The sequence below is a fragment of the Culex pipiens genome, chromosome 2, assembly GCF_016801865.2.
Source record: "Culex pipiens pallens isolate TS chromosome 2, TS_CPP_V2, whole genome shotgun sequence".
Taxonomy (NCBI): domain Eukaryota; kingdom Metazoa; phylum Arthropoda; class Insecta; order Diptera; family Culicidae; genus Culex; species Culex pipiens.
The window spans coordinates 147,337,416-147,361,582 of record NC_068938.1 but is presented as its reverse complement, the minus strand read 5'-3'; the positions used below and the strand labels follow the sequence as shown (position 1 = coordinate 147,361,582).

At 38.8% G+C, this 24,167-nt stretch overlaps 1 protein-coding gene across 2 annotated transcripts in view; it reads right to left on the bottom strand.

Moving 5' to 3' along the window:
• The window catches only part of LOC120414865 (E3 ubiquitin-protein ligase SMURF2), an 87,352-nt gene that overhangs the window by 2,813 nt on the left and 60,372 nt on the right, over nt 1–24,167 (bottom strand). For both annotated transcript variants that reach the window (XM_039576183.2, XM_052707810.1), the window contains exons 4-11: nt 14,054–14,296; nt 5,660–6,934; nt 5,107–5,594; nt 4,836–5,041; nt 4,574–4,770; nt 4,320–4,509; nt 4,047–4,246; nt 3,821–3,984 (exon numbers count right to left, since the gene is read on the bottom strand). In XM_039576183.2, the coding sequence (XP_039432117.1) occupies nt 3,821–3,984; nt 4,047–4,246; nt 4,320–4,509; nt 4,574–4,770; nt 4,836–5,041; nt 5,107–5,594; nt 5,660–6,934; nt 14,054–14,296 (2,963 nt within the window). The remainder of the gene's footprint in view (nt 1–3,820; nt 3,985–4,046; nt 4,247–4,319; nt 4,510–4,573; nt 4,771–4,835; nt 5,042–5,106; nt 5,595–5,659; nt 6,935–14,053; nt 14,297–24,167) is intronic.

Genomic DNA, 24,167 nt, shown 5'->3' with positions numbered 1-24,167 from the left:
CGACAGTTTTATTTAAAAAGGCTTGAATCTTTTTGTGTAAGGATTGAGCGAGGTCGTAAAGTGGTTGTACATTTTGTGGCTCAAGAAAATCCTAATTTCACAAACATTATAAAAATGAAAAAAAGTATTTTATTGAATGCACTGGTATTTTCATTACAATTTAAAATAAAAATATTATAAAAGAGGCGACACAGACATTGGAAAACCATGTAATTTTATTTTATTATTTTATTATTTTATTTAACTGCAAAAGAATTTTTTTCAATATTATTCCTTAAATTTTCATAAAATTTTAATACATTTTATTATGCCTGAATCATACGATAGGCAATACGATTCATAATCCAAATGTCATGAGTACGTATCCAGAGGTGGAAGGTTTCTAAGTGTAAAATAAGTTTGAGCCCAAGTCAATAAGAAAATAAAGCGTTATAACATTTAAATAAGTATGGAATATCTATGTTTTTGCTAATTTTACAGTTTTCCACTTTAGCCAGATTAGAAAGTTGAAGTACTCATTTCCACATTTTTTTGATGAAAATGATGAAGAAATTACAATTTTCTCATTTCTAATCTAATCTAATCTAATCAGACCCTAGCGCAGCCATTCTTTCGAAGGGATCCTGGAGAGTGCCTTAGGTTAGATGACGCCTAGCACTCTTCTTGTCATTTATTAACATTTGTAGTGCGCCATTGCATTAGAATGAATTGAAACATCACAAGCGTTAAACCGGCCAGGCCTACTGCGTAAAGCCGTATCGCAGAGATGACTCGTAATTGGGTTGAGTTTGAGCACTGAGTGTTCGAACAACAACACAATTCTGAATCGACAGGGGAGGAAGAAGCGTGGGGACACACCACCATACGCTCCGTGATTTGGTTGTATTCGTTGGGAGCACCATGCTAAGAAGGTTTGGTACTCCAGGACCCTCTGGGATGGGACATTGTATTTCCACGAATGCCCTGGATACTATTTGCCGTGGTTATAGCGCCACAAACTCGCTCTCTGTAACAGTATTCCTAATTACAATCCACGCTCACCAAGCCGTCATGGCCTAGTGGTTAGCATTTTTGCTTACCAACCCAAAGGACGGGGGATCGAACCCCACCTCGAGCGACTTTGATTTTTCGTTCATATTCATCATTTCAAATTTATGTGTTCTTAACTTTCTCGTTGGGAGCAGATGGGAATCGAACCCAGAACCATTCGCTTACAAAGCGAAAACCGTAACCATTCAGCCACGGCCGCTCCCGAAGAAATTACAATTTTCTCATTTCATACATTTAAATAAGATATTTGTGTTGTTGGGGAAATATACCAATTTTAAGCCTAATAAGCGGTCGTGTTTGAATGATGCTGGATAATCTGGATTGTTCCTTGCAATTTACTAAAACCAAGTAAACCAACGAGTAGAGCAACTTTTTGTGAACATTTTTGTTTATTTTTACTTTTATTAAAAGTTATGCTATTCCTTTTACAAGCGTTTAAAAAAAAAAATCCCAAATGCATTCTTATCAGTCGAGTGCCTTGGGACACGCCCATTTTTCTATTTTCAGCTTAGTTCTTTTTTTTCTGCCAACGCTCTTTTGGGACCATCCATAAACCACGTGGACACTATTTTGGAAATTTCAACCCCCCCCCCCCCCGTCGTGGACAATTGTCCATACAAAAAAAAAACTTTTTTGTATGGAGCGTGGACAATCGCTTACCCCCCCCCCCCCCTCCCCCTAAAGTGTCCACGTGGTTTGTGGATGGTCCCTTTGGGTCTGCTTAGTGCTGCCAAAATTGATGAAATTTTAAGCGAACACTCACGAAAAGTAGCATTTATAGAGACAGTTTCCTGGCAACACCACAAGCGCTGCTTGTTCTTTCTTTGCCTTCGCTTCTCGCTCGGTTTTCTTCAGCCTTCGATTGGAATGGGTCGTCAAAATTCATACGTCAAAAGACTTGGCGCGTTTGTTTTTTTGATGGCGCTTGCTAATAATTTCATGTTTCGGGATTATTTTTCAAGTGAGTGACTAACTAATGTGCAAACGAACATGTTGCCGGTAGTTGGAAGCAATTTTATATCTTAAGCGCTTTGAAATCGTTAGATATTGATGGCGACTTTCGTTAAGCAGTTAACCTCTGATCTTGCGTGTGGAAGTGTGTGCCACCAAAATGATGAGAAATGGTCTCGCAAAATAGAAATTATGATCAAAAGTGCATTAAATTTGATCTTTTTGGCCAGTAAGTGCCTAAATAGTATTTTTGGAGCTTTAATCGAGCATCAAACTCTCCATATGGCGAAGATAGGTGTTTGATTAGAAAGGGTATATTTCCCCTACTTTGAAAGTTTTACTAATTTATCCTAAATATCACAAAATCCGACAACTTTTCAGCAAAATCCACAAGGAAACACTAAAATGGATTACAGTGCCGCTTTTACACAAAGAATAGGCGGCTCCTCGAAAGGTTTTACACCATAAAATCGCGAAATAAATTGCCGCGCTCTCACCGACAAACCGCACGCTACCACAGACTTAACAGACCCCAAAGAGACGAGTTGTTCCTTATATAGCGGAATTAAAAGGAACAACTCGTCTCTTTGTATTCAAAGTTATGTTTGTTTTTCTCAAATAAAATTACGGAAATAATGTTTTATTGAATTTGGATGATCAAGTAGGGGCTGGGGGGGGGGGGGGAGAATGGACCAGGGGGGCAGAATGGGCCACCCTTGGTTTTGGGCTTTAGAATGGATTTAGACCAATTGTAAGGCAAGGGTCTTATAAAGGACGTCCAATAACTTCACCATACCGAAAACGACGTTTGAATTCATTGTATTTTTCGAATTATGAGCAAAAATGTAAATTTATTAGAAAAACCACGCAAATGTTGTTTCTTTTGAGGTTTTTTAAATAAGCTTTCTAAAAAGTTGGATTGTTTGAAAAAGTTTGCTCAATGCTTATAACGATACTAGATGTTACTACCAAGGTATACAATCAACAACGGAACCTTAAAATCATTTAGAGGCTTGGTGGTGGAAGTGTTAAAATAAAATCCACTTGGGGGCAGAATGGACCACCCTTATCCTGCCTTATAAAAACAATCAAAAGTTATGAAATTTGGATTAAATGGATTATTTCATTTCATTTGTTAGATTCACAAATAAAGTTTAATGAAACATTAGTTGATTTGTTAGTTGTTTTGATGATTATTTGTAAAAATAGAGTCCTTTTTCAACATATTAACACTATTTTCAAAAATGTTTGTTTTGGTAAGTGACTATTTTTATGAAAGTGGTCTAACTTCATGGAAACTATGTTAGAAAGGTACCTTAAGTCATTTCTTATCTCCCTTCAACGTTGTATTAGACGAAATGGCTTGTTTTCTAAGGTGGCCCATTCTGCCCCGCACCCTAGAAAAGTAGTCGAAAAAACTTTTTTTTAACGTGGCTCAAAAACTGTTTTAAGCTAAAAAATTTCATCAACCAAGTATACAACATTGAAGGGAACATCCCAAAGCATAAGTCTACTACACTGAATTCATAAGTTTTCATGTTTTCCATGGTTTTTGGCGCATTTTACTTAGGCGGGCCATTCTGCCCCCCCTGCCCCTATCAATAAAAGCAACGTTTTTCATCGTTTGTTATCATTAGAACATCTTATTTTGCCTTTATATTAAAATGGGAATTGAAAATTGAAGCTCAACATTCAAATGCGTTTTTCTCAAAACGATTAGTTTGTACATGATGCTTTTTGAAATGTTGGCATCGAAATGGCAACATTTCGGTTAAAGTCACTCTAATACTATATGTAAACAACAATATCCATCACTAACCTGCCAGAACCAGACGATCTGCGGCGTCTCCGGGGTGCACTGCTTCAGCCGCGTGTGCGTCTTCCAGTCGATCACGTCAATCTTGCTGATGCCTCCCACGACCAGCTCCAGCTCCCGCTCGTCGAACGGCCTCAACAGGTGACTCGGTATCAGCTCGCCAAAGCCTGTTTCGAAAAAAATGGCCGTTTGCGTTTTTATTTTCTTGAAATTACCCAATCGATCTTACCCTTCGACAGCGCCAAAAACTGCTGCTCGATCCCCCGCATGAATCGGTAGTTCACGTACAGCTTCACGTACTCGCGCTTGTTCTCCTCCGTCACGACCAGCTGCGCCCCGTTCGGCTTCAGCTCGTGCACCTTGAGCGCCCCGAAGCTGTTGTTCTCCACGCTGAAGGTCGAGTCCAGCACGCCGTTGATGTTGTTCTCCCTGTTGGGGTGAGTTGAGAAGGGGTTATAAGAATCTTCTGGCGGAGAATACGAGGTTAGAATATCTCTCTTACAGCATCCACGTCAGGCTGCGGTGCAGCTCTGGGTCGACGTCCTCGATGTCGCTGAGCGTGATCGGTTTGTTGAGCAGCTGCTTGTAGAAGGGCAGCGTGAAGCCTCCGTCCAGCACGTGGTTGTGGAACACCGCGATGCCCAGGATCCGGCCGACAAAGTGGAAGTACGACAGGTGGTCCGGGTTGACGCCTGCAAAAAGGACACGCCGAGTTAGGGTCACGATCTTGCATATCTTGAAGAGATTATCTCTTACCAGAGTCCGGGTTGATCTGCAGCGAGTACCGATCGTCCCCGCTGTACTGGAACAGTCCGTACTGCGGGTTCAGCATCTCCCGGGACAGCAGATGGAGCCACTCGCGCGCCACTCCACCGTAGTCCAGACCTTCCTCGCCCTTGAACTTCACCATCAACCGCTTGCGCATGTCTCGTTGTCGCATTTTCATGATCAGTCTGCAAGAAGATCGCGGAGTTCGTTAGGAAGGTGTTCAAAGATCATACGGCTGACTTGACATTACCTGTAGCTCTCCTCAAAGATTTCATGTCGAGACACCTCCAGCCGGCAGTGACCGGACTGGGGCTGAAGCGTTTGCAGCTCGGCGCGCAGCGACCGGATCTTCCCGACCAGGTCCCGCCGGTACTTGGGCAGCAGCTCGGCACCGTCCAGCAGACCTTGCGGCAGATCGGGAATGTTACTGGGGGGCGTTCGGTGAGGCGTCGAGTCCTGCAAAAATGAATTCCAAACGTTAGAACCATTAAATCCCCTGACCAACCTCCCAAATCTCCTACCATTGGCAATCCGTTACTTCCGGTGGCAGCTCCGGCTGGTTCAGCCGACCCTAGCCGGTAACCACCACCGCCACCACTGGGAGTTCCGTTCGAGACCTGCGGACCGGCACCGGAGAGCGCTGCCATGAGGGCGGCCGCCGATGCCGAACAGCCACTTGGACCAGCGGCCGCGGGACTGGGACCGGGGGTGGACACCGCTGCAGGCGACGCCTGCTGGGGCGTTCCCGGTGGAACCTTCCGGATCGCGTGCAGAATGTGGCCGTTGAGCCGGGGATCGGTGAACTGGGTCGTGCGGTTGTTGTGGTCCACAAAGTACACCCGGCCGGATGCGGTTTTGCGCTGCTCCCAGCCGTGGGGAAGCGGACCGAGCGTGTCCGGGGCGATGTTCTGGGTGTCGAAGTCGCGCGGTATCCGCGGATCGTGCCAGGTGGACATCTTGGTTGGTATGTGGTAGAAGTAGACCTGGCCCTGTTGGGTTATTCGCATTTCTGGAAAATAAGCAGGCACAAGAATAATACATAAAATCTACGTTTTATACTGATTCAGTACTCACCATAACCGGGCGGCAAATCCGCGGCCGGCCGCACCGCCGGCACACTACCTCTGCTCTGTGGCGGCATCACCAGCGGTGGCCGTGCCGTCCGCGAAGATCTCCGCCTCGAGGAGGGCTCTTCAACGCCACGCGAAGACCGCCTCATTCGTTGGGCCGAAGACTCGCGACTACTGCTCGCCGGATCTCCACTGCCAGTCGGCGTTGCTCCTCCGGCCGTTGGCGTTGGCTGCTGGGGCTGTGGCTGGGACCTTCCGGCTGGGGATTCACCGTTCGGTAGATACGAAGAAGGCACTTGCGGCTGGGGCGTGGCGTTGGCAGAGTTGGCCGTTCCGTTGAGAAGGACCACCCCGTTGAGGGATGGTGTCGGCGTTGCCGTTGCCGCGCCGGAACTGGGACTGTTTAGCACTGGGAAGTTTGGTCCGCCTGCGGGTACGACGTTTGTGCTGCTATTGCTAGGTTGGGTTGGGGTGCAGTGCGCGTTTGGAATATTGCCATTGCTGGTCGGAGTTCGCACTGCGGACGGATCGATGGACAGCGACCCCAGGGTGTTTGGCAGTCCGGCGAGGGCGCCAGAGTTCCGCGGAGTGGCGATTTCTCCTGGGACCTTTGGCGTCACCGGACTGTTGTTTTCGCTCAACGGACTTGTGCTCGAGCTTGGCGTAATTAGCATGCTTTCGTCCCGAATTCTGACCGGACTTTTTGCCTCATGTCGACTAGATCCACCACCACCACCCCCGCCGGGGCCACTTCCCGGCCCACCGTTCACTAACCCCCCAACCCCATTCTCCAAATCTTTCGTCCTGTCCTTGTTCACCACATTGTTACAGTTCTCCTTGTTGTTTGAGCTATTGTTGAGCATTATCTCCGTCGAGTGCCTCCGACTTCCCGAGTCATTAGACTGAATACTATTGATGCTGTTGTTTGTCGCCGATTTGGACGGCCCCGGCGGAACCGATTCGCCGTTGGTCATCGCAGCCACCGCCGCAGCACTGGCCGGTTCCGTCGGGGCGTTCCACTGGGTCGTTTTGGTCACGTGGTTCACGTAGTACACCCGGCCCGCCTGCGTGTGGCGTTCCTCCCAACCAGCTGGGAGTTCGTCCTTCAGGATCTCGTTGTCGTTGTCGTTGTCCGGCCCGCGGACATCCCCGGCGGGGCCAACGATGGCCAGCGGAGTGCCACCGGTGGTGCCATCGCGCGACATGAACGACACGATGATTTGGCCCTTGACCGGGTCCGGGTCGTCGTGGGAAGCTTTGCGCAGGTCGAGCCTTTGGTCTGGAATGGAGAAGGGAGAGAAAGTTTCCGTGAGTCATTTGAAATTTTGGTTAGGTATTAAATAACTGATTAAAGATTTTATACATCGTTGCACCTTTAAGAATTCTATTCGATTACTGCAATTTCAATTAAGTTCATCCATACACTTGTAGTGTACAACCCTGTTCGAACGTTACGTCAAACAGTTGACGTAACGTCTTAGAGTTTCCATCAGAACATTCTTGAATAAAATCGGTCTCTTTCGACTGCGACTACCAGCACAACAACACCTCTTTTGCTCTCACACCGATCTCATCTTAACAACACTATGTGCAACTGTCCATGGGTAATTCTCCACTAACTCACATAGCAGTTGCCCCGATATCTCGTGAGTCTCGTGACGGAGGGGCGGTACGACCCCTTCCATTTTTTAACATTCGAAAAAAGAAGTGCTTTTCAATAATTTGCAGCCTAAAATGGTGATGATATGGAAATTTGGTGTCAAAATTTTAAGTATAATTGGATGCCCCATTTGATTACTCAGAATTCAAAAAAACTTATTTTTCATCAAAAAAAAAATACAAAATGGTTTAAAAATTCAGCCATTTGTTTGTTACTTAACTGTAAATTTTTTTGAGACATGTAATTTTAAGGGAAATTTAATGTTCTTTTAGAATCAGCAATAACTCATTCTTCGTTTAGAACAAAAAATTTCATTTTAAAATTCCGTGTTTTTTGTAACTATGCAGGATTATTTTTTAAGAGTGTAACAATGCTGTTTAAAGTTGTAGGAAAGACAATTTCAAAAATTTTGATGTATAGACATAAGAAGTTTGCTTGTAACCATCACGAGCGATTTCAGGAAAAAAGGATTTAAAAAATTACTTTTTTTGTTTCTCTTTGTTTTGTCGTTCGTTTCTTTCGCGGGTGACCATGAACGGCCAAGTTCAACGACGACCAACTTTTCAAAACCTTTTTTTCGTGAAATCGCTATAACTACCCCCTTTATGTTTATACATCAAAACTTTTGAAATTGTCTGCAACTTTGTAGAATATTATTACACTGTAAAAAATAACCCTGCAAAGTTACAAAAAACACGAAATGTTAAAATTTAAAAAAATGTTCTAAATGAATAAATAACCCATCTGGGTTATTGCAGATTCGAAGAGTACAATAAACTTCTCATATAATGAACTGCCGTTCTACGCATAATTGTCCCATGTCATTTTTGGACGATTTTGACTTGTTAATATTTTTAAGTTTAGTTTGTCGTATATTTCAAGAAAAACACATAAAATTTAGTACTCTGTTCGGAAACTCATTAAAAACAACACCAAGTCTGTTTTTCCCATCGTTACACTTCTACGCATAATTGTCCCACCAAGTTTTAGCTTTCACGGAATCATTAGTTTTACTAAGCATTAAGTCTTGTTTACATATTGTATATCAAGCGGATCACAAATAAGAGTGATAAACTACTAACTGGGGTGATTAGAGACACAAATGGTAAATAGGGACCACCGGGAAAATTATGCGTAGAAACACAGTCGCACTTTTTTGAACATGGGAAAATTATGCGTAGAACGGCAGTGAATGTCCCAAAACAATTTACAGTCGAGTAACAAAAAATGGCAGAATTTTTTGAAACTGCTTTTGCATTTTTAGTTTTTTGATGAAAAATACGTTTTTTTCGCAATTCTGAGTAGGGGAACAGCATCTAATTCCAGCGTGCCTCTAATGTTGGCAGGTCAGAACTTTGACATTCAATTAAAGCTAATTAAAAGCGTGTCAACTGAAATCGAGTGATAAATAGCTCAATGAGAAGTGAGCAAGCAAGTTTTGCAAATTAGTTGTTTAAATAGTGAAAATCGGCAAATTGGATGGAGTTAGGAGCGTGTGCTTAACCTGCCAAACATACGAGAATTTCCCCTACGCCATTAAATCGGGTCCAATTTTACATAAAAGTCCCTTTGACACCAAATTTCCAAACCTAGGCTGCAAATTATTGAAAAAAGCTACTCCTTAGGACTAAATTTCAAGCAAATCGAAGAGGGCTCTGTTTCATGTGAGTTGACGGAGAATTTCCCCCAAGTGAAAATTGTATGTAATTATTCAAAAATCTTTATCATGAGAACGGATTTAAGATCGATTTGAAATTTGCGGCAAAGTAATGATCTAGAACAATTTTTAGATACCATTTTTGCGTCTAAAAAATTTTTTTTTTAAGTTTTCAAAAAGAATTGCGAAATATTAGAAAATATTGAGATAATTACAAATTTAACGGTGGATTGGTACTTGCTATTTTAATAAATCTGATCTTCTTACGAGCCTTCAGAAGCCTTATAAAAGTCAAATTATGCCATCGCCATCATGCGGTTAGTTCAGCAGCATATGCAGGACAGATCATATCTTGACTTTTTTTTGATAAGGTCCTATAAACAAATGTAAACATTGAGTGTATCCCTTTCACACCTTATGTCAAAGTCCATCGGAGTAAGCGGGATACACTCAATGTTTACATTTGTTTATAGGACCTTTTCAAAAAAAAGTCAAGATATGATTTCGACCATCAGCTGGTGACGATATCTGGGTTGCTTGTGGCTGCACAAAATAAAAATTGCATTTTCCTTCATTTTCTTCTATTTTGCTTCCAACCGGGGGATAGTGGTTCATCATAAAAACCTGGTGTGGCGATGAATATAAATATAGGTTCCCGAGAGCACAACAATGACGCGCTTTGCAAGAGAAATTTTAATTCTTTAGCGTAATTACGAGAGACACTTGCAGTCAGCGGCGCACTGCAATCAAATATAGGAGACGATCCACCAGCGGCAAGAGTTGCATTCAGTCCGATGTGTGTGTGACGACGATGGATGACGACGAGGAAAAATAACAAACAGCTCCATTCAAGGTCGTCTACGTGTGAATTTTGAAGTCATTCATTGCCTTCTCGCTAATTTTTTTTTTCTTCTACTTCTTCTTATATACCTACTCACTATACTACATCATTACACACAACATACTATCACTTTGAATTCCGTGTCGGTGGCACAAACGTCCAGCGGGATAACCCTTGATTAAACTATAGTCACATCGGGAAGCGTTTTTTGCAACATTGCTCAAATTTCCTGTTGTTGGAACAAGTATTGTTTTAAGAATGTTTTGAAGTTAGGTTTTCATAGAAACGATTGATAAAATCTAGAGTTTTTTTTAAGGTACCGTAAACTGGGGTGACTTTGATAGCCCGGGGTGACTTTGATAGCCCGGGGTGACATTGATAGAAATTTGATTTGGCCACTGATTTTGACACATCCAATGTAAAAGTCACATTTTTGCATATATGTTCGATAATAAGCTATCCCTTAATGCTTACATACTCAAAATTCTCAAAAATGTTTAGATATTAATTTGACGGGCATTTGAAAAACCTATCAAAGTCACCCCGGGCTATCAAAGTCACCCCAGTTTACGGTTCATTATACAAAATTTTTGTTTTGTACTTTCAGGGTGTTTGTGAAACAGCTTTGAGTCAGAGGTATTCAAAAATACCCAAAAAGCAAAAATAAAAAATAAAACAGCGTTTCACTGAAAAAATCTATTCAAAAGCGTTTTTCTGAATTGCAAAAAATGTTGTAGGGCAATTCTCTAGAATTTCGAAAATTGAATTTTCATCGGGGGTACTGATTGATCAAAACAGACCCTTCCACTCGTGAGCACAAATCGAACGCGACGCAAAACTGCTCTGATCTATTCCAATCGCTGCTGAAAACTCTCTCTTTTGCTCTCCCTCTCACTCTTATCGGGTAGTACAGCGAATGGCTCAAGAGACCGATTGCACTATGTCGTTCAAAACTGACTCAAAATAGTCTGTGATCGGGTTTGTTTTGATCGTTGAAGTAATTGCTTGAAAACAATTTTATAATAATTATATTATATTGTTAATTATATTTTTTTTCCACCATGCCAAATTATAATTGACGTCAAAATGTAGTAGTGCAGACCAAAAGAGCGTCGCGCTGGTATTTTGTTAGATTCTCTCCTCCTTGATTTTAATTTTTTTTTGTGAGTCGGGTCGACGGACGGAGTAGGCGATTGGCCAAGACGCTGACAGCTGGCGAGTCGTGTTCGCTCGTGTTTGGTTGTGGGCTCTAGTCGGCAAAGATTTATTCGGCGATTTGTGAGAGATTTGTGATCTTTGTAGCGAAAATCAAGACCGTGGCTTTTCATTGTATTTAATTTTATTTTATTAGTATCGTCCTCAGGGGTGACATTGGGTCTGGGGTTACACAGCAAAAAATCCGATGGTAAAATCGCATGCAAAATCACCTTCGTAAAAAAAGACACTTAATATTACACGTAGCATGTACAATTTTTGCATACACAAAAAAAAATAGGCATCCGACGGGATTCAAACCCAGCACCAACAGTTAGGACTGTCGCCTTTGCCCGCTCGGCCATCAGACCGATAAATAATTGAAAGGATAAAAGGCATATATGAGCTTGACATTTCGGTCAATTAGGTTTCCCATACTGATGGGCTACATATTCCAGGGTGTAATATTACATAGAATTTCATAAAATAATGCAACATTTATTTTACACCCAGGCATTATCCACGCAGCTGGATTACTACTTTTTTTGCTGTGTAGATTCAGTCATACAAATTTCTGCATTTTTGTATGACACAATCTCACCCCCCAGACCCAATGTCACCTCTGATGACGGTATGAAACATTGCCATCGATTCCTTAGGCCGATGCAAATATTTTTCAAAGTTTTTGTCCCAAAAAGGATTTTTAAATCAACCCAAACATGCTAAAAATGATTCTAAACGCAGGGGAATGCATTCTCAATTGATTTCAGCTAATTTCACTTCAATTTCCATTGAAATTCTGAAGATTTTTGAAAAAAATATTTTTTTTGCCCCCTGACTTTTCGGACCAACTTTGAAGGGGGGGGGGAGACAAAAACTTTAAATAAAATTTGTACCAGCCTTATGTCTAAATAAGCAATTTTGCATCATTAGTTTCTTCATGCAAGTCTCCCTACAAATTTGGGGACTGACTGTAGAAAAGTGCCATGAAACTATTCGAAAATCTGTACTTACGAAGGGATTTACTGAACGATTTGGAGTCTTGGGTAAAATTGTAACTATTCAGAAAATAAAGTTAAACTCTTAACAAAATACATTTTTTAAAATAACTTTTTTATGAAAAACTTTTCCTCCTTATTTTTTTATATTTTTTTTATGTTTTAGTAGAAAAAACTGTTTTTGAGCAATAGGGTATGACGAACGTTTTGTTTTTGATTTTTTTTAAGTAGTGATTTTTTAGAATGAATCGAAAATGCAAATAAAAAATTCAAATTGTCATTTTAAGATGATAGTTATGATTCTAAATCGAAATGAACTTTTTGATTTTTTTTTGGTAAAATGCACCGTTTTTGAATTATATCTATTTTCAGGTTAAATTATTCAATATATTTGTGATTTTTTACTTCAAAATATGGGTTTATTTGTACAAGTTATCGATGGACAAAGTTTCATACAAATTTATAAATACAAAAAAAAAATATTATATTGATTTCCTTTTTTTGCGGAAAGAGGACTGCTCTGTATGCTCTGCTCGATTTTTTCAGCATTCGTCTTATTTATCCAACTCGGCTGAGCCTAGCCCTTCATCAAATCCTTCCCCACCTCCCCCGTTGATCGTGAGGAGTCGACCAAAAGGACAAATGAAAGGTGATGTGTCATTCGACACATTCCTGACGCATTTATTTTCCTTATCGGCGCCAACCTAGCTATTGCGGGCTTTATGCTCGGCTAGAGTACGGTCAACCAAGCTAAACTAACTCGGCTGAGCCTAGTGCTATAAAACAACATAAAAAATAGTCGATTTTTTATTTTTCGCTGAAAATTTTAAATTTGATTTAAGGTAATTTCGTTTTGCCTTTTATTGTATGGGATAATTTTGAAGGAAGGAAACATAACATTTGAATTGATCTTATTTGTGTTTGCAATAAGTAGGTGGCAATCATAGCTCTGATGTTTTCTAAAAGTCAAGAATCAAGCGAAATAAATTTATATCGAAATATAATTAAAAATAAGATTTAATTTATATATCGTCGCTTGTGTGCTATTTGTGACACGTCCTATCTTTTTACAACAGACGTGTCGCAAGATAGCACACAAGTGACGATATTTTAAACTGAACTCTATGATCTTCTTAGAAAAAAAGTAAAATTGCATGGATTGCCCAACCCAAAAATAAAATTTGAAAATCATACTCTGAGTAGATTCTGTTTCAGTGTCCAAAAATTCCTTTGTTTTTCATTTCATTTATTGGGTTGTTTTGGCAAAAACATTAGTGCAGTAATTATCATAAGATGGGGTATCTTTTAACAGCTGACTTATTCAAACGGTGTTAGAGTTTACTGGTACACGGGAGAAAAATTGAGCAGGGGAAGGAAAAAAGTTACAAAATAACCTTCGAAATTGCTAATAGATAGGGGATAGTTAGAGGAAAGGAGGGAACTTTGTTTTTAATATTCTCATTTTAGTGCTGATCGGACTAGAACCCAGGACCATTGGTTTCAAAACGTATAAAAATCGTAAGAAATATTAAACTTTTTAAAAATCAAACTATTCAGCAAGTTTAACAGTTCTTTTTCCAAGTTCTTTTGGAGAACTAGAAATAGTTTATTTTTGTCTTTGAGAGATTCTTCTATAGAGCTTTATCTTTATCTTCTTCAAATTGTTTCAAAATTCTTCCGAGTAAATCTATTTACTGCTAATCTAAGGGATAGCGCCAACTTCTGCTCCGCAGCAGCCTTAGCTGCTGATAGCGAATGCGGCGTGAACCTGTTCACCGCCGCCAACATCCACAATCATCAAACACATTGCCTCTGCATCGCTGTTTATCATAAACATCTTCTCCACACGACACACAATGATGCCCGTTTCCTATTCGTGGTGTAAGTATTTGCTTAGCTTTGCATATCAGGCTAGTATCTATGTCAAGCTACATTCTTCTGTAATTATTATGAAAACGCTTTCTGTCTAACAATATCTTTCACGTTTGTGGAGATGAATTGATGCAGATTTTTTTTTTTATGCAGAAAAAAAAGTAGGTACTACTCACAGCCGGTATCCTTGAGCGACTGGATCGTGTTGGCGGGGATGCGCACGCAGCCGAGGAAGCCGGAACCCTGCCGTTTCTGGACCTTGCGCTGGTTCCAGATCGATATCGTGACGCTGTCGTTCTTGCCCAGGTACAGATCGTAGTGGGTGTTCCACTTGGGCTCGAGGGACGCCTTGCAGATGTCCGTTTTGTACTCCTGGGCGGTGCCATCGACGCGGATTTTCGCAAACGGATCCGGGAGACCTGGAAATGGATTAATAAAAGGCGAAATTAGAATCATACTTTGTATACATTAGACTATATGTACGCGGCAATTATACCGCCAGAACAGAACAAAACAAAGCATAAACGGGCAAACACCCATCAAGGACAGGAAGTTGGCCCGTTGGAATACATATGTTTACCAACCTCCCCCTCCCCACTTAACCGTGTTTTGTTTTCTATACTTTTTACTTGTACACGATGGTTTCAACGTGTAGTCTACGAAACATATGACCTGCTGAGTGCAGTAACATCAAAGCAATTCTATACGAAATTGATGTTTTCACATCTTTTTTTTAATTATAATACATTTGAATAATATATTTACTACAACCTCAATGAATATTCAATCAAAACTATTGAAAATATTAATAACTAAACATTCATTCAAGATTTTCAAGAGAAATCTCTACAATCAGCAACCGACACAATCAAATGCAGCGAATGAATGTAAGGCGATGTACCATCATTTTGCGGTCAACTAATTTAGTCTGACCCCTCTTGGTTCAACACTCGGCACTGGAAAACCGTAGTGTACCGTTCGTGCAGGCCATCGCCAAAAGAGGAGCTTGTCGTCATGCTTCGCTGCTCGGTCAACCATGAACCCACCACCCTGATGCAGTAAGTAGCGTTAGCGGTGGCAATTGCCGTTGTCTATCTGTAATGTTACAGCACTAACTTCGAAAAACGGTACGACCGACCAACTAACCAGTAGCGCGGTCAGTAGTTTAAGGTAAAGCCCCCTTTCCAACCAAACCCAATCGGATCCCATCCGGAGTGAGACAGCACAGTTAAAACTTGAATTTTATTTTTATTTTTTGACAGTGCACAATAGTTACGTGCAGTTACCCCACCATCACCGCACACACTAGGTCGGTGTTTAAAAACACTCATCCAAATAGGTACGAGCGACCGCGTTTTCATCTTCGCTTCGCTGTTGTTTTAGCTTATTTTTGCGATCTACACCGGGCCAGCCCATCCCGAAACCTTTGGCGGGTTGGTTATATTGCTCTCTGCAGAGGCATATGCGGTAAGAGCCCATCGCAGCGAAAATAACATAATTTCCTAAATCTGCAATCATCGACACACTGCAACACCAGGTCGTGGCGGCGATTTTCACCGTCTGTCTTTGGAAAACAGCGGAAATTAGCTACTCTCTGAACGTGATAATGATGTCTCTCTCGATTTGCTTTGAAGAAGCTGTGTAAAGTGGGTCAACTGTTACAAAACTAAAACTAAAATTGGATAAAAATTCGGGTCTTGTTGAACCTTTGAAAATATGTTTAGGAAAAGCTTGGCAAAGGGGGGTAAATTTTGGCTGATTTTAGCGTGACGTACTTTATGGATGAAGCCCTAGGGCCCATTTGACCCCAATTCCGCATATTTTTCCGCATTTTGACGTTTTCGAAAAACGTTTAAAAAAATGAAAATATTTTTCTGAGAAGATCAAACAACTGAACATAAGAATGACTATTCCGATAGAAATATTTTCAGATTATTGTTCATATTTGAAAAATTGAGAAACTCTCAAAAATAATAAAAGAAACGAGAATAAATTATTTGGTAGAATGAAAAATTGTTTAAAATATCTTTGAGTTCAGTTTTTTACTGTTAAAAAAAGAATGGCTCGTGTTTTAAAAAATGGAAAACTTAAAAAAAACAGAATCAAGATTAATTTGATCTGAAAGAATATAAAAATATGCTTGAACTTTGCAACAACAACAAAATCTCATGAGCTAACTTGAAGAAGTGTTTGAATGAATGGAAAATCTATAAAAAATGTTTTGATATAACTTAAGTTTGAATGAAACTTTTGCCTTTGGAAGAGTTTTTGATGTTTGAAAGTACAGTAAAAATCACAAAAAAAATAAAAACTCAGGAAGACTGAGAGAAAAATAACTTGTTTTTAAAGAATATAAAAATATCTCAAGTTTTTTAATGTATTTTTTTTGTTGTTCAAACACACCATTATGAACAATTCTTCCCAGCCATAAATGACGTAATTTTCAAAACGTCCATATTATTTAGTTGAAGGTATTGATGAGGACAAATCAATAAAATTTTCACAAAAATTCAATCGATATGTTTTAGGGGAAATATATATGAAAAGTCCTTAAATATGGATTTTTTGACCTTTCAAATATCCTTAAATTTTGAAAAAGACGAATGGTTGTCGAGATATCGTCTTTAAAAAAATAGGGTCTAATTGGAAGACACTTAGAAAAACCTGATTTTATCCATTTTTATTTTTTATTCTTTGCTAGACTGTATTTTAGCAACTAGTCGTCCGATTTATAAAGTAAAAAAAACACATTTTTAGAGGTTTTTCGGGCTAAGACGAAATATTTTTTAAAAGGCTGACAATGATGAACACCATTTAAAAAATAAATAAAAAAAAGTTTATATTTTTATCATTAATCAAACTTAAAATGGCTATAACATGAAAATGATGCATTTTATCATAAAAATGTTCAGTTCTTTTTGATTGTACATAAATTAAATTTTACATGAAAAATTGAAGACAACTTTTTTTTTGGGTAAATTTTTTTATTCAAAAGTTTACAACTTGAAAACATTTTTTTTGACCGTTCTTTTCATTGCCTCAAAAATTGCGAGTTTTTGTCCGAAATCGAAAAATTTCAGAAATTAATAATTACGGATTTTGGGAAATTGTAAATTTGCGAAAAACATAATTTCAAATTCAATTCAATTAGTGTTTTTATAAGAATTTACCAGTTAAGTTCCAGAATGTTTTATTTGCAGTTCAGAGATTTGGAGAACCTGAGAAAAATTTATAAAAGCCTAAATTTAGCTAGCTGATTTTTTTTTAGGGAAAAAACACTTTGAGAAAAAACTCTAGAGCTCTGATTTCTTTTTCAAGCAGTTTAGTTATAAGCTTTTTCTCTGTCTTTCCCCTTTCCTTTGAAATTTTAGCAAGTTTTTTTTTTAATTTTTCTTGCTCTTGTTAGTGCCATAGTTATAGAAATAATTGTTCCAAATTGGATTATGATGCAATATACAGTTGAAAGGAACTCCAAAACTCTGTTATGAATTGCAAAAGAACTGATTGTATCTTGATTATTCACCAATAAAACCGTGAAGTGAAAAGAAGGACACTTTAATTTTTAGAAACTGGATTTTAGATTGACAGTAGAGTTTTTTTTTTAATCGCCAGAACGATCAATTCCCCTGAAATCCATTTTCCAGAAATGTTTATTTGGATTGTTAGTTCACTCAAAGACGGTTTAATTTGAATGAGAATAATATTACTCATAGAGACTCAGTTTTTTTTACATCTTTAAATCCCAAACATTTTAAAATTTAATCAAAAAGTAGGGTGAATCTCTATGAATTTCATAATTTTTGAAAAATTTATAATTCTTCTGGGGAATGGTTTACTCTAGGGAATCGGATATAACCGGCGGTAAATAGATAAATTTACAAAATTAATTCAAAAACTAAGGTTTGACCGAATGAAAAAAAAAAAAATAGTGTGCTGTACATCGTAATTTTATAAGAATTCTTTATATTTTTAAACGATGAGCTCAAACATGCTAAATATGATTACCAACGCTGGAAAATGCATTTAAATTGTTTTCATTTGAAGACTGTTTTCATAAAAAGTTTGAAATTTCCCTGAAAAAAAATTTTTTTATGCTTCCAGATTTTTAAGACCGATTGTAAAGCGGAGGTCGAAAGAAACATTAAAAATATCTGCAACGGTTTAACTGTTTAAAAAAAATTTAAAGTATTGCTTACCAAAATGTTGTTTAACTAGAATATTCCCTAACACTGTAGAAACACTCTCTAGTGATCAATGTCACCCCAACTTGCGGTACTCTCACTATACGGAAGGGCCGTTACCCCGTGGTTCGTGTCCAATCAGTGCGAAATTGGCACATCACACACCGTACAGATACGCCGCTTTCGCCGCGGGGGCACAATGGGGAAGTACAGTGCGCGAAAGGTAGAGCGACAGGAGTTATTGTTGGCCTTTATTTGACAAATTTTCTAAAACAAATTTTGACCACAAATTAGAACAATGCAGGATTGGAATGGTCAGAAAAAAAATCAATAATTTCAAAGTTCGAACAAGCATTTTCAAACTTGAGTTTGATTAAAATTCAAAATACCAAAAACAGGTAATTTCACCCTAAAGTGGAGAATTTTATGTGCACGCTTGGAAATAAATAGTCATTCGTTTCCTCCGTTCATGCCCATTGCGGCTGTGGCTTCTGGCTGTTGTGATTTTCGTACCCAAAGTGGGTCTCTCCTGGTGGGTTTGTATGTCTGTGAGTTGGTGTGCATTTCGGTTACCACGGCGTGTGTTACACAAACACATAAAAACAACAACGCTTCGTTGTTGCGGCAGCAACTCCAAATTGGAATGATGAGCACCAACAATAGCTATTATGGGGCGGCGCGCACACAAACTAAACACTGCCCAATTGCTTACATTTTGAGAGTGTGGGGCGGTGGCGGTTACGTTTGAGGGGGTAATTTTTAAAGAGGAAATGAGACCCTATTTCAGGTTACGGAATTAATTGATGAGTTTTGAAAATGTAGTAATAAATAAATTGCATTCCAAAGTGATGAAATTTTAATAAGCTTAGGTTATTTGCTTTATAAACCTTTATATTTTTATAATTGATTTGATTTTCTTTTATTTTTTCGCAAATGCAAAAACTACCAACAAAATATCATGAAATTTTCAACGTTCTGTTAACTAAAAAATCTAAGAAATCATGGACTGTTTTTGGAACCAATCTAGAGTTTTTTTTTTTTTTTTTGAAAAGGTCCTATAAGCTATTGTGTTTCATATGTTTATAGGACCTAATCAAAAACAAGTCTAGCAATATTTTTTTATAATGCAATAACCTCATCCGTTGCAACTATCATTATTTTTACCCAAATCTGCAATGATCGTGGCAATACCAATCGTAATGGTTTATTTTTTCCACGACATTCAAGCGCCACCTCGCGCGACAACTGGCTCCGGTCCGAGCGCGAGAGACGAAGAGTCTGCTGGCGAGACGAAGGATAACAAAACATTGAGCAGGGCGCCGACGACAACCGATGGCGACGCCGATGCCGTTTGGACGCTGCCAAGCTGGTCGGTGGTCGCGGCGCGAAAAATGTGGCAAAAAAATTGCGCACGAACACACACACACATAATTGGGGACTATCGGGAGAGCACTATGCGTGAACTATTCTATGAAAAAGATTGAGAGAAGGTTGTTTAGATCTCAATTTAATTTCGAAAACAACCCATTTCTATTTTTTAGGTTTCTTAAATATATTTTTTTGATTTTAGTTAAAGTGACCAAAATAGTTCCAACTGTCAAAATGCTTTGCCGCAATTTTCTTGTGTTGCTCCAGAAATGTAGAATACGACCAAAAATAATATTAAAGCATGAATCATGATTTTGACTCCTTTTTTTTAAATTTATTCAGTCGGCGAATTATTCCAGATATGGGTCATTCCACCTGAAGTGTGCAAGAAAAAATGCAAATTTTTTGCTCAAAATTGGCAGAGCTGTTGAGACTATCAAAACAGGCAAGAATCCCGAATTTCATCCAAATCGGACCACCCCCTCCATTTTTGTACCCTCCCAAAAAATCGACTTTTGACTCAAATTTGAAGGAAATTGGACGTAGAATCCATTTCTTACATTTTTTCAGTTTTATGCGTTTCACAAATCGTTCTTCGCGAGCATGCAACATATCAATAAGTTTTTTTTTCATAATTTTTAACCAGATAATGTATCGTAGACATTTTCTCAAGTATTACTACAAGATCAATTGCAATTTCCTGCTAGCTTCGCCGGAATTCCATTCTGTCCTGTATTGCGTGTTGTTCTTGCTCTTTCCTGTGGGCTAGCACACAAATTCACCGTACACTAATATTTTTTTTAAATTTAAGATTATGCCCCAGTTTCCTAAAGCGGTGTAAAAAATTTTTTAGATAAATTTGCTACAGATTATTTATTATGAAATCTTATTTCAATAAATTGTCAGGTAGTAATTATTCATCAGCACGACTGTGTGCTTCTAACGATGCGGCGAGTGTAGCTGATGTAGGTAATCTAAAATACTCAAAACATTAAAAATCGATATCTCTGGAACGAAACATATTCCTTCCTGTCGATAAGTGATTCTTATGTAAAATTGCCCGGGGAACACGATGGTTAGGTCAAATTTAAAAAATAAATAGGGCTGTTTTGAGATACGGCCATTTAAAGTTTTCAGTTGCGCAATACAGGTAGAAAAAATAAATTAATCAAAATTTTGATCACGGAAATGGATTCTACGTCCAATTTCCTTCAAATTTGAGTCTAAGACCGACCTTCTAAGATTTGTGGTTCCTGAGCTATCGCCGTTCGAAGATAAGGGTTTCGCTCAAAAATCGCCAAAAAGTCGATTTTTTGGGAGGGTACAAAAATGGAGGGGGTGGTCCGATTTGGATGAAATTCGGGATTCTTGCATGTTTTGAAAGTCTCAACAGCTCTGCTAATTTTAAGCAGAATCGGAGATGGTAATTTTCAAATGCTGTTCCGCTTCAGATGGAATGACCCATATATTATTTTTTGCTTTTTGTCTGTATTGGGGAACAGCACCTAATTCCAGCGTGCCTCTAATGTTGGCAGGTCAGAACTTTGACATTGAATTAAAGCTAATTAAAAGCGTTTTCAACTGAAATCGAGTGATAAATAGCTCAATAAGAAGTGAGCAATCAAGTTTCTATCAAAAGTTTTGCAAAATTAGTTGTTTAAATAGTGAAAACCAGCAAATTGGACGGAATAAGGAGCGAGTGCTTAACCTGCCAAACATACGAGAATTCCCCCTACTTCATGAAATTTTTAATTTTTTTTTTTTTTTGATTCTACCAAAATTTATTGAGAGATGTTTAAGGGGGGGGGGGGGCGATTGTCCACGCTTCATACAAAAAAGATTTTATTTGTATGAAAATTGTCCACGATGGGAGGGGGGGTGAGATTACCAAAAAAGTGTCCACGTGGTTTGTGGATGGTCCCATACAACCAAAGAATTTATTTTTTGCCTCATGATGAAGACAACTCTGATAAAATCAAAAAAGTTTTTTTTTTGTATGGACAATTGTCCACGAAGGGGGGGGGGGGGGGGTTTACATTTCCAAAAAAGTGTCCACGTGCTTTGTGGATGGTCCCTAATTTAAAAAGAAAGATTTAAAGATGGACGATAAACGACGTGACTTTTGATGCCTGAAATTAACATTCACATTTGCTTTTATTTGAAAATGGTGCGTTTTTTTGATTTCAAATATAGTTATGCTTTTAATTATTTTTAAATATTTAATCACATTTTAATTTTTTTTTAAATTATCTTATTTCTCTGTGGCTCAAAAGTTACCTTTCCGGACTCCTAAACAAATATAAAAAAATATCAGCATTCAAGCAAAACAATGTAAATGGGCCAAAGCCGAAGTGTAAACAAAGAGTCTGTCCTGCTCGTTCCTAACGTAAACATCCACTGACGTAAGCAAGATAGACTGTTTGTTACACTTTGGCTTTGACCCATTTAAATTGTTTTGCTTGAATTGTTCTCATCACCAAATTTGCTCAAGACACCATACCATATCGATCTGTAAATTCCTTTCCAATATACTGCCCATGATCGCATAAATGTCCCATATGCATTTTCATCGATTTCGAGTTATTGATGCAGTTTGGTTCAAAATCGTGTGATCTTTCAGAAAAGCCTATAACATCCAGTACTTTGTTCTAGAAATCAGGAGGAAATCCAGTTTTTTCGCGAAAACTTAACACGTAGCCTTATGTATGGGACAAACTTGTTTTGCGTTTTTCTCAGCTTGCTGTTTTTGCATATGGGACATTTACGCGAACATGGGCAGTATACCTATTGTTATATGATGGACTGCTGCCAAAATTGTATGAAGACTTGTATGGACGAACCAATGATACAAAATGGTCATAGGGAATACCCCCACAAAGTTTAAGCCATATACAAAAATATCAATATGATTCATTTCCGATTTTCGTTGCAGCATTGTCATTGTCCAGATTAGGTTTTCTTATTCTAATTCACTTTCGATAAGAATTCATGACTCTGTATTAGTAATTAAATAGTTCGGTTTATCGAAAATTTCATAAATCTCTCAAAACTATGTCTGTATGTTCTCATTTATTATTATACATTTTAATGCAAAAAAAATCATTTTTTTTAAAGCAATGTTTCAAACCAAACACATCTTACTGTGAAGGAAAAGATGAAAAAAATAAATAAAATATAATAAAATATGTTTTCTAATACTTTAAACAAGTTTATCAATGCAAAGTAACACATTATCCTAATGTTTCTGTTCAAGTGATACTAACTTTATTATTTTTTTATGATTCCTCCCAGTTGAAACACGACCCAAGCCAAACATCTTGTACCTCGCCAAAACCCAATCAGCAAACAATCCAATCAAAGAATGTGGTCGCCAATTCCTTGCATACCGGGTAGCGCGCGCCTGTCCCTTCGGAACCGACTATTCCCGCGGCGACACATTTCCTGGTAAAGTCCTGGGGACTGTCGTCGTTTGGTCGTCGTCGCGTCCCCCCATTTTATTCGCCAAATATCTCCCGGCCGGCGACGCGACCAACGCCGCCAAGAAACAGTTAACCCTTGGCACGGTGGCGGCGTTGGTCTGGCCACTTTGTGTACACACATCGAAGAAGGAGGATAACGCGCGTCTTTCCTGGCGTCGGCCTGGCGGAATGCGGAGTGGCACTTGTCTTATTTTAGCGCCACCACATCAAATTCGCTGCTGCTGTTGGCGTTTTTTATCTATCGATGTGATGACTGATTCGCCACAGAATGCGAGATTACATATGGGAGGAGAATTCAAGGGGGGATGGGGAGTAACAATCGGGCGCCCCGACGACGTAGCAAAATCTTAGGCCAGGGAGTAGTAGAAGGAGATTCTTGGCACCCTTTCCTACTACGTGAGAAAAGGAATCGCATCTTTAGATAGTGGTTGTCAAAGTGACCACGGTCCTATTAGGGTTAAACTGGAATTTAAAATCAACATTTCTAGAATAGTAGTTTATGCAACAAGTTGCAAAAAGAGGATTTTTTCAGCACGAGTCGTACATTTATCCAACGAGGTTCACCGAGTTGGATAAATACGACGAGTGCTGAAAAAATCAAGTTTTGCAACGAGTTCCATACAACATTTTTTGCAATTCCGAAAAACACCCATTGAGTGAAATTTTAAGTCAAATTTTCATGTATTTTGTCAATAAATCGTTTAAATCAAAAAAATGTTGAAAAGAGTTACTTTTCGAAACAAGTGCTGAAAAGTTCAACTTTTCAGCACTCATTTCAGTGCTGAAAAGTAGAACTTTTCAGCATTTATTTTGAAAAGTGTTGCTATTCGATTCTGTTATTTTTGGTACAGAAAAGTAGGCTATTTCGTCGTTCAAGAATGACAGGAAAAGTAAGCAGTTTCACGACGGAATTGCAAAAAAGCTTTTTTCGAAAAGTAACACTATTCAACATTTTTTTGATTTAAACGATTTATTGACAAAATACATGAAAATTTGACTTAAAATTTCACTCAATGGGTGTTTTTCGGAATTGCAAAAAATGTTGTATGGAACTCGTTGCAAAACTTGATTTTTTCAGCACTCTTCGTATTTATCCAACTCGGTGAACCTCGTTGGATAAATGTACGACTCGTGCTGAAAAAATCCTCTTTTTGCAACTTGTTGCATAAACTACTATTACAGAACAAAAATGAAAGAAGAGATTATTTTCAAGGTTTTGTGCATTCTTTTTCTGTCTCTTGTGTTAAGAATTAAAAATGAGA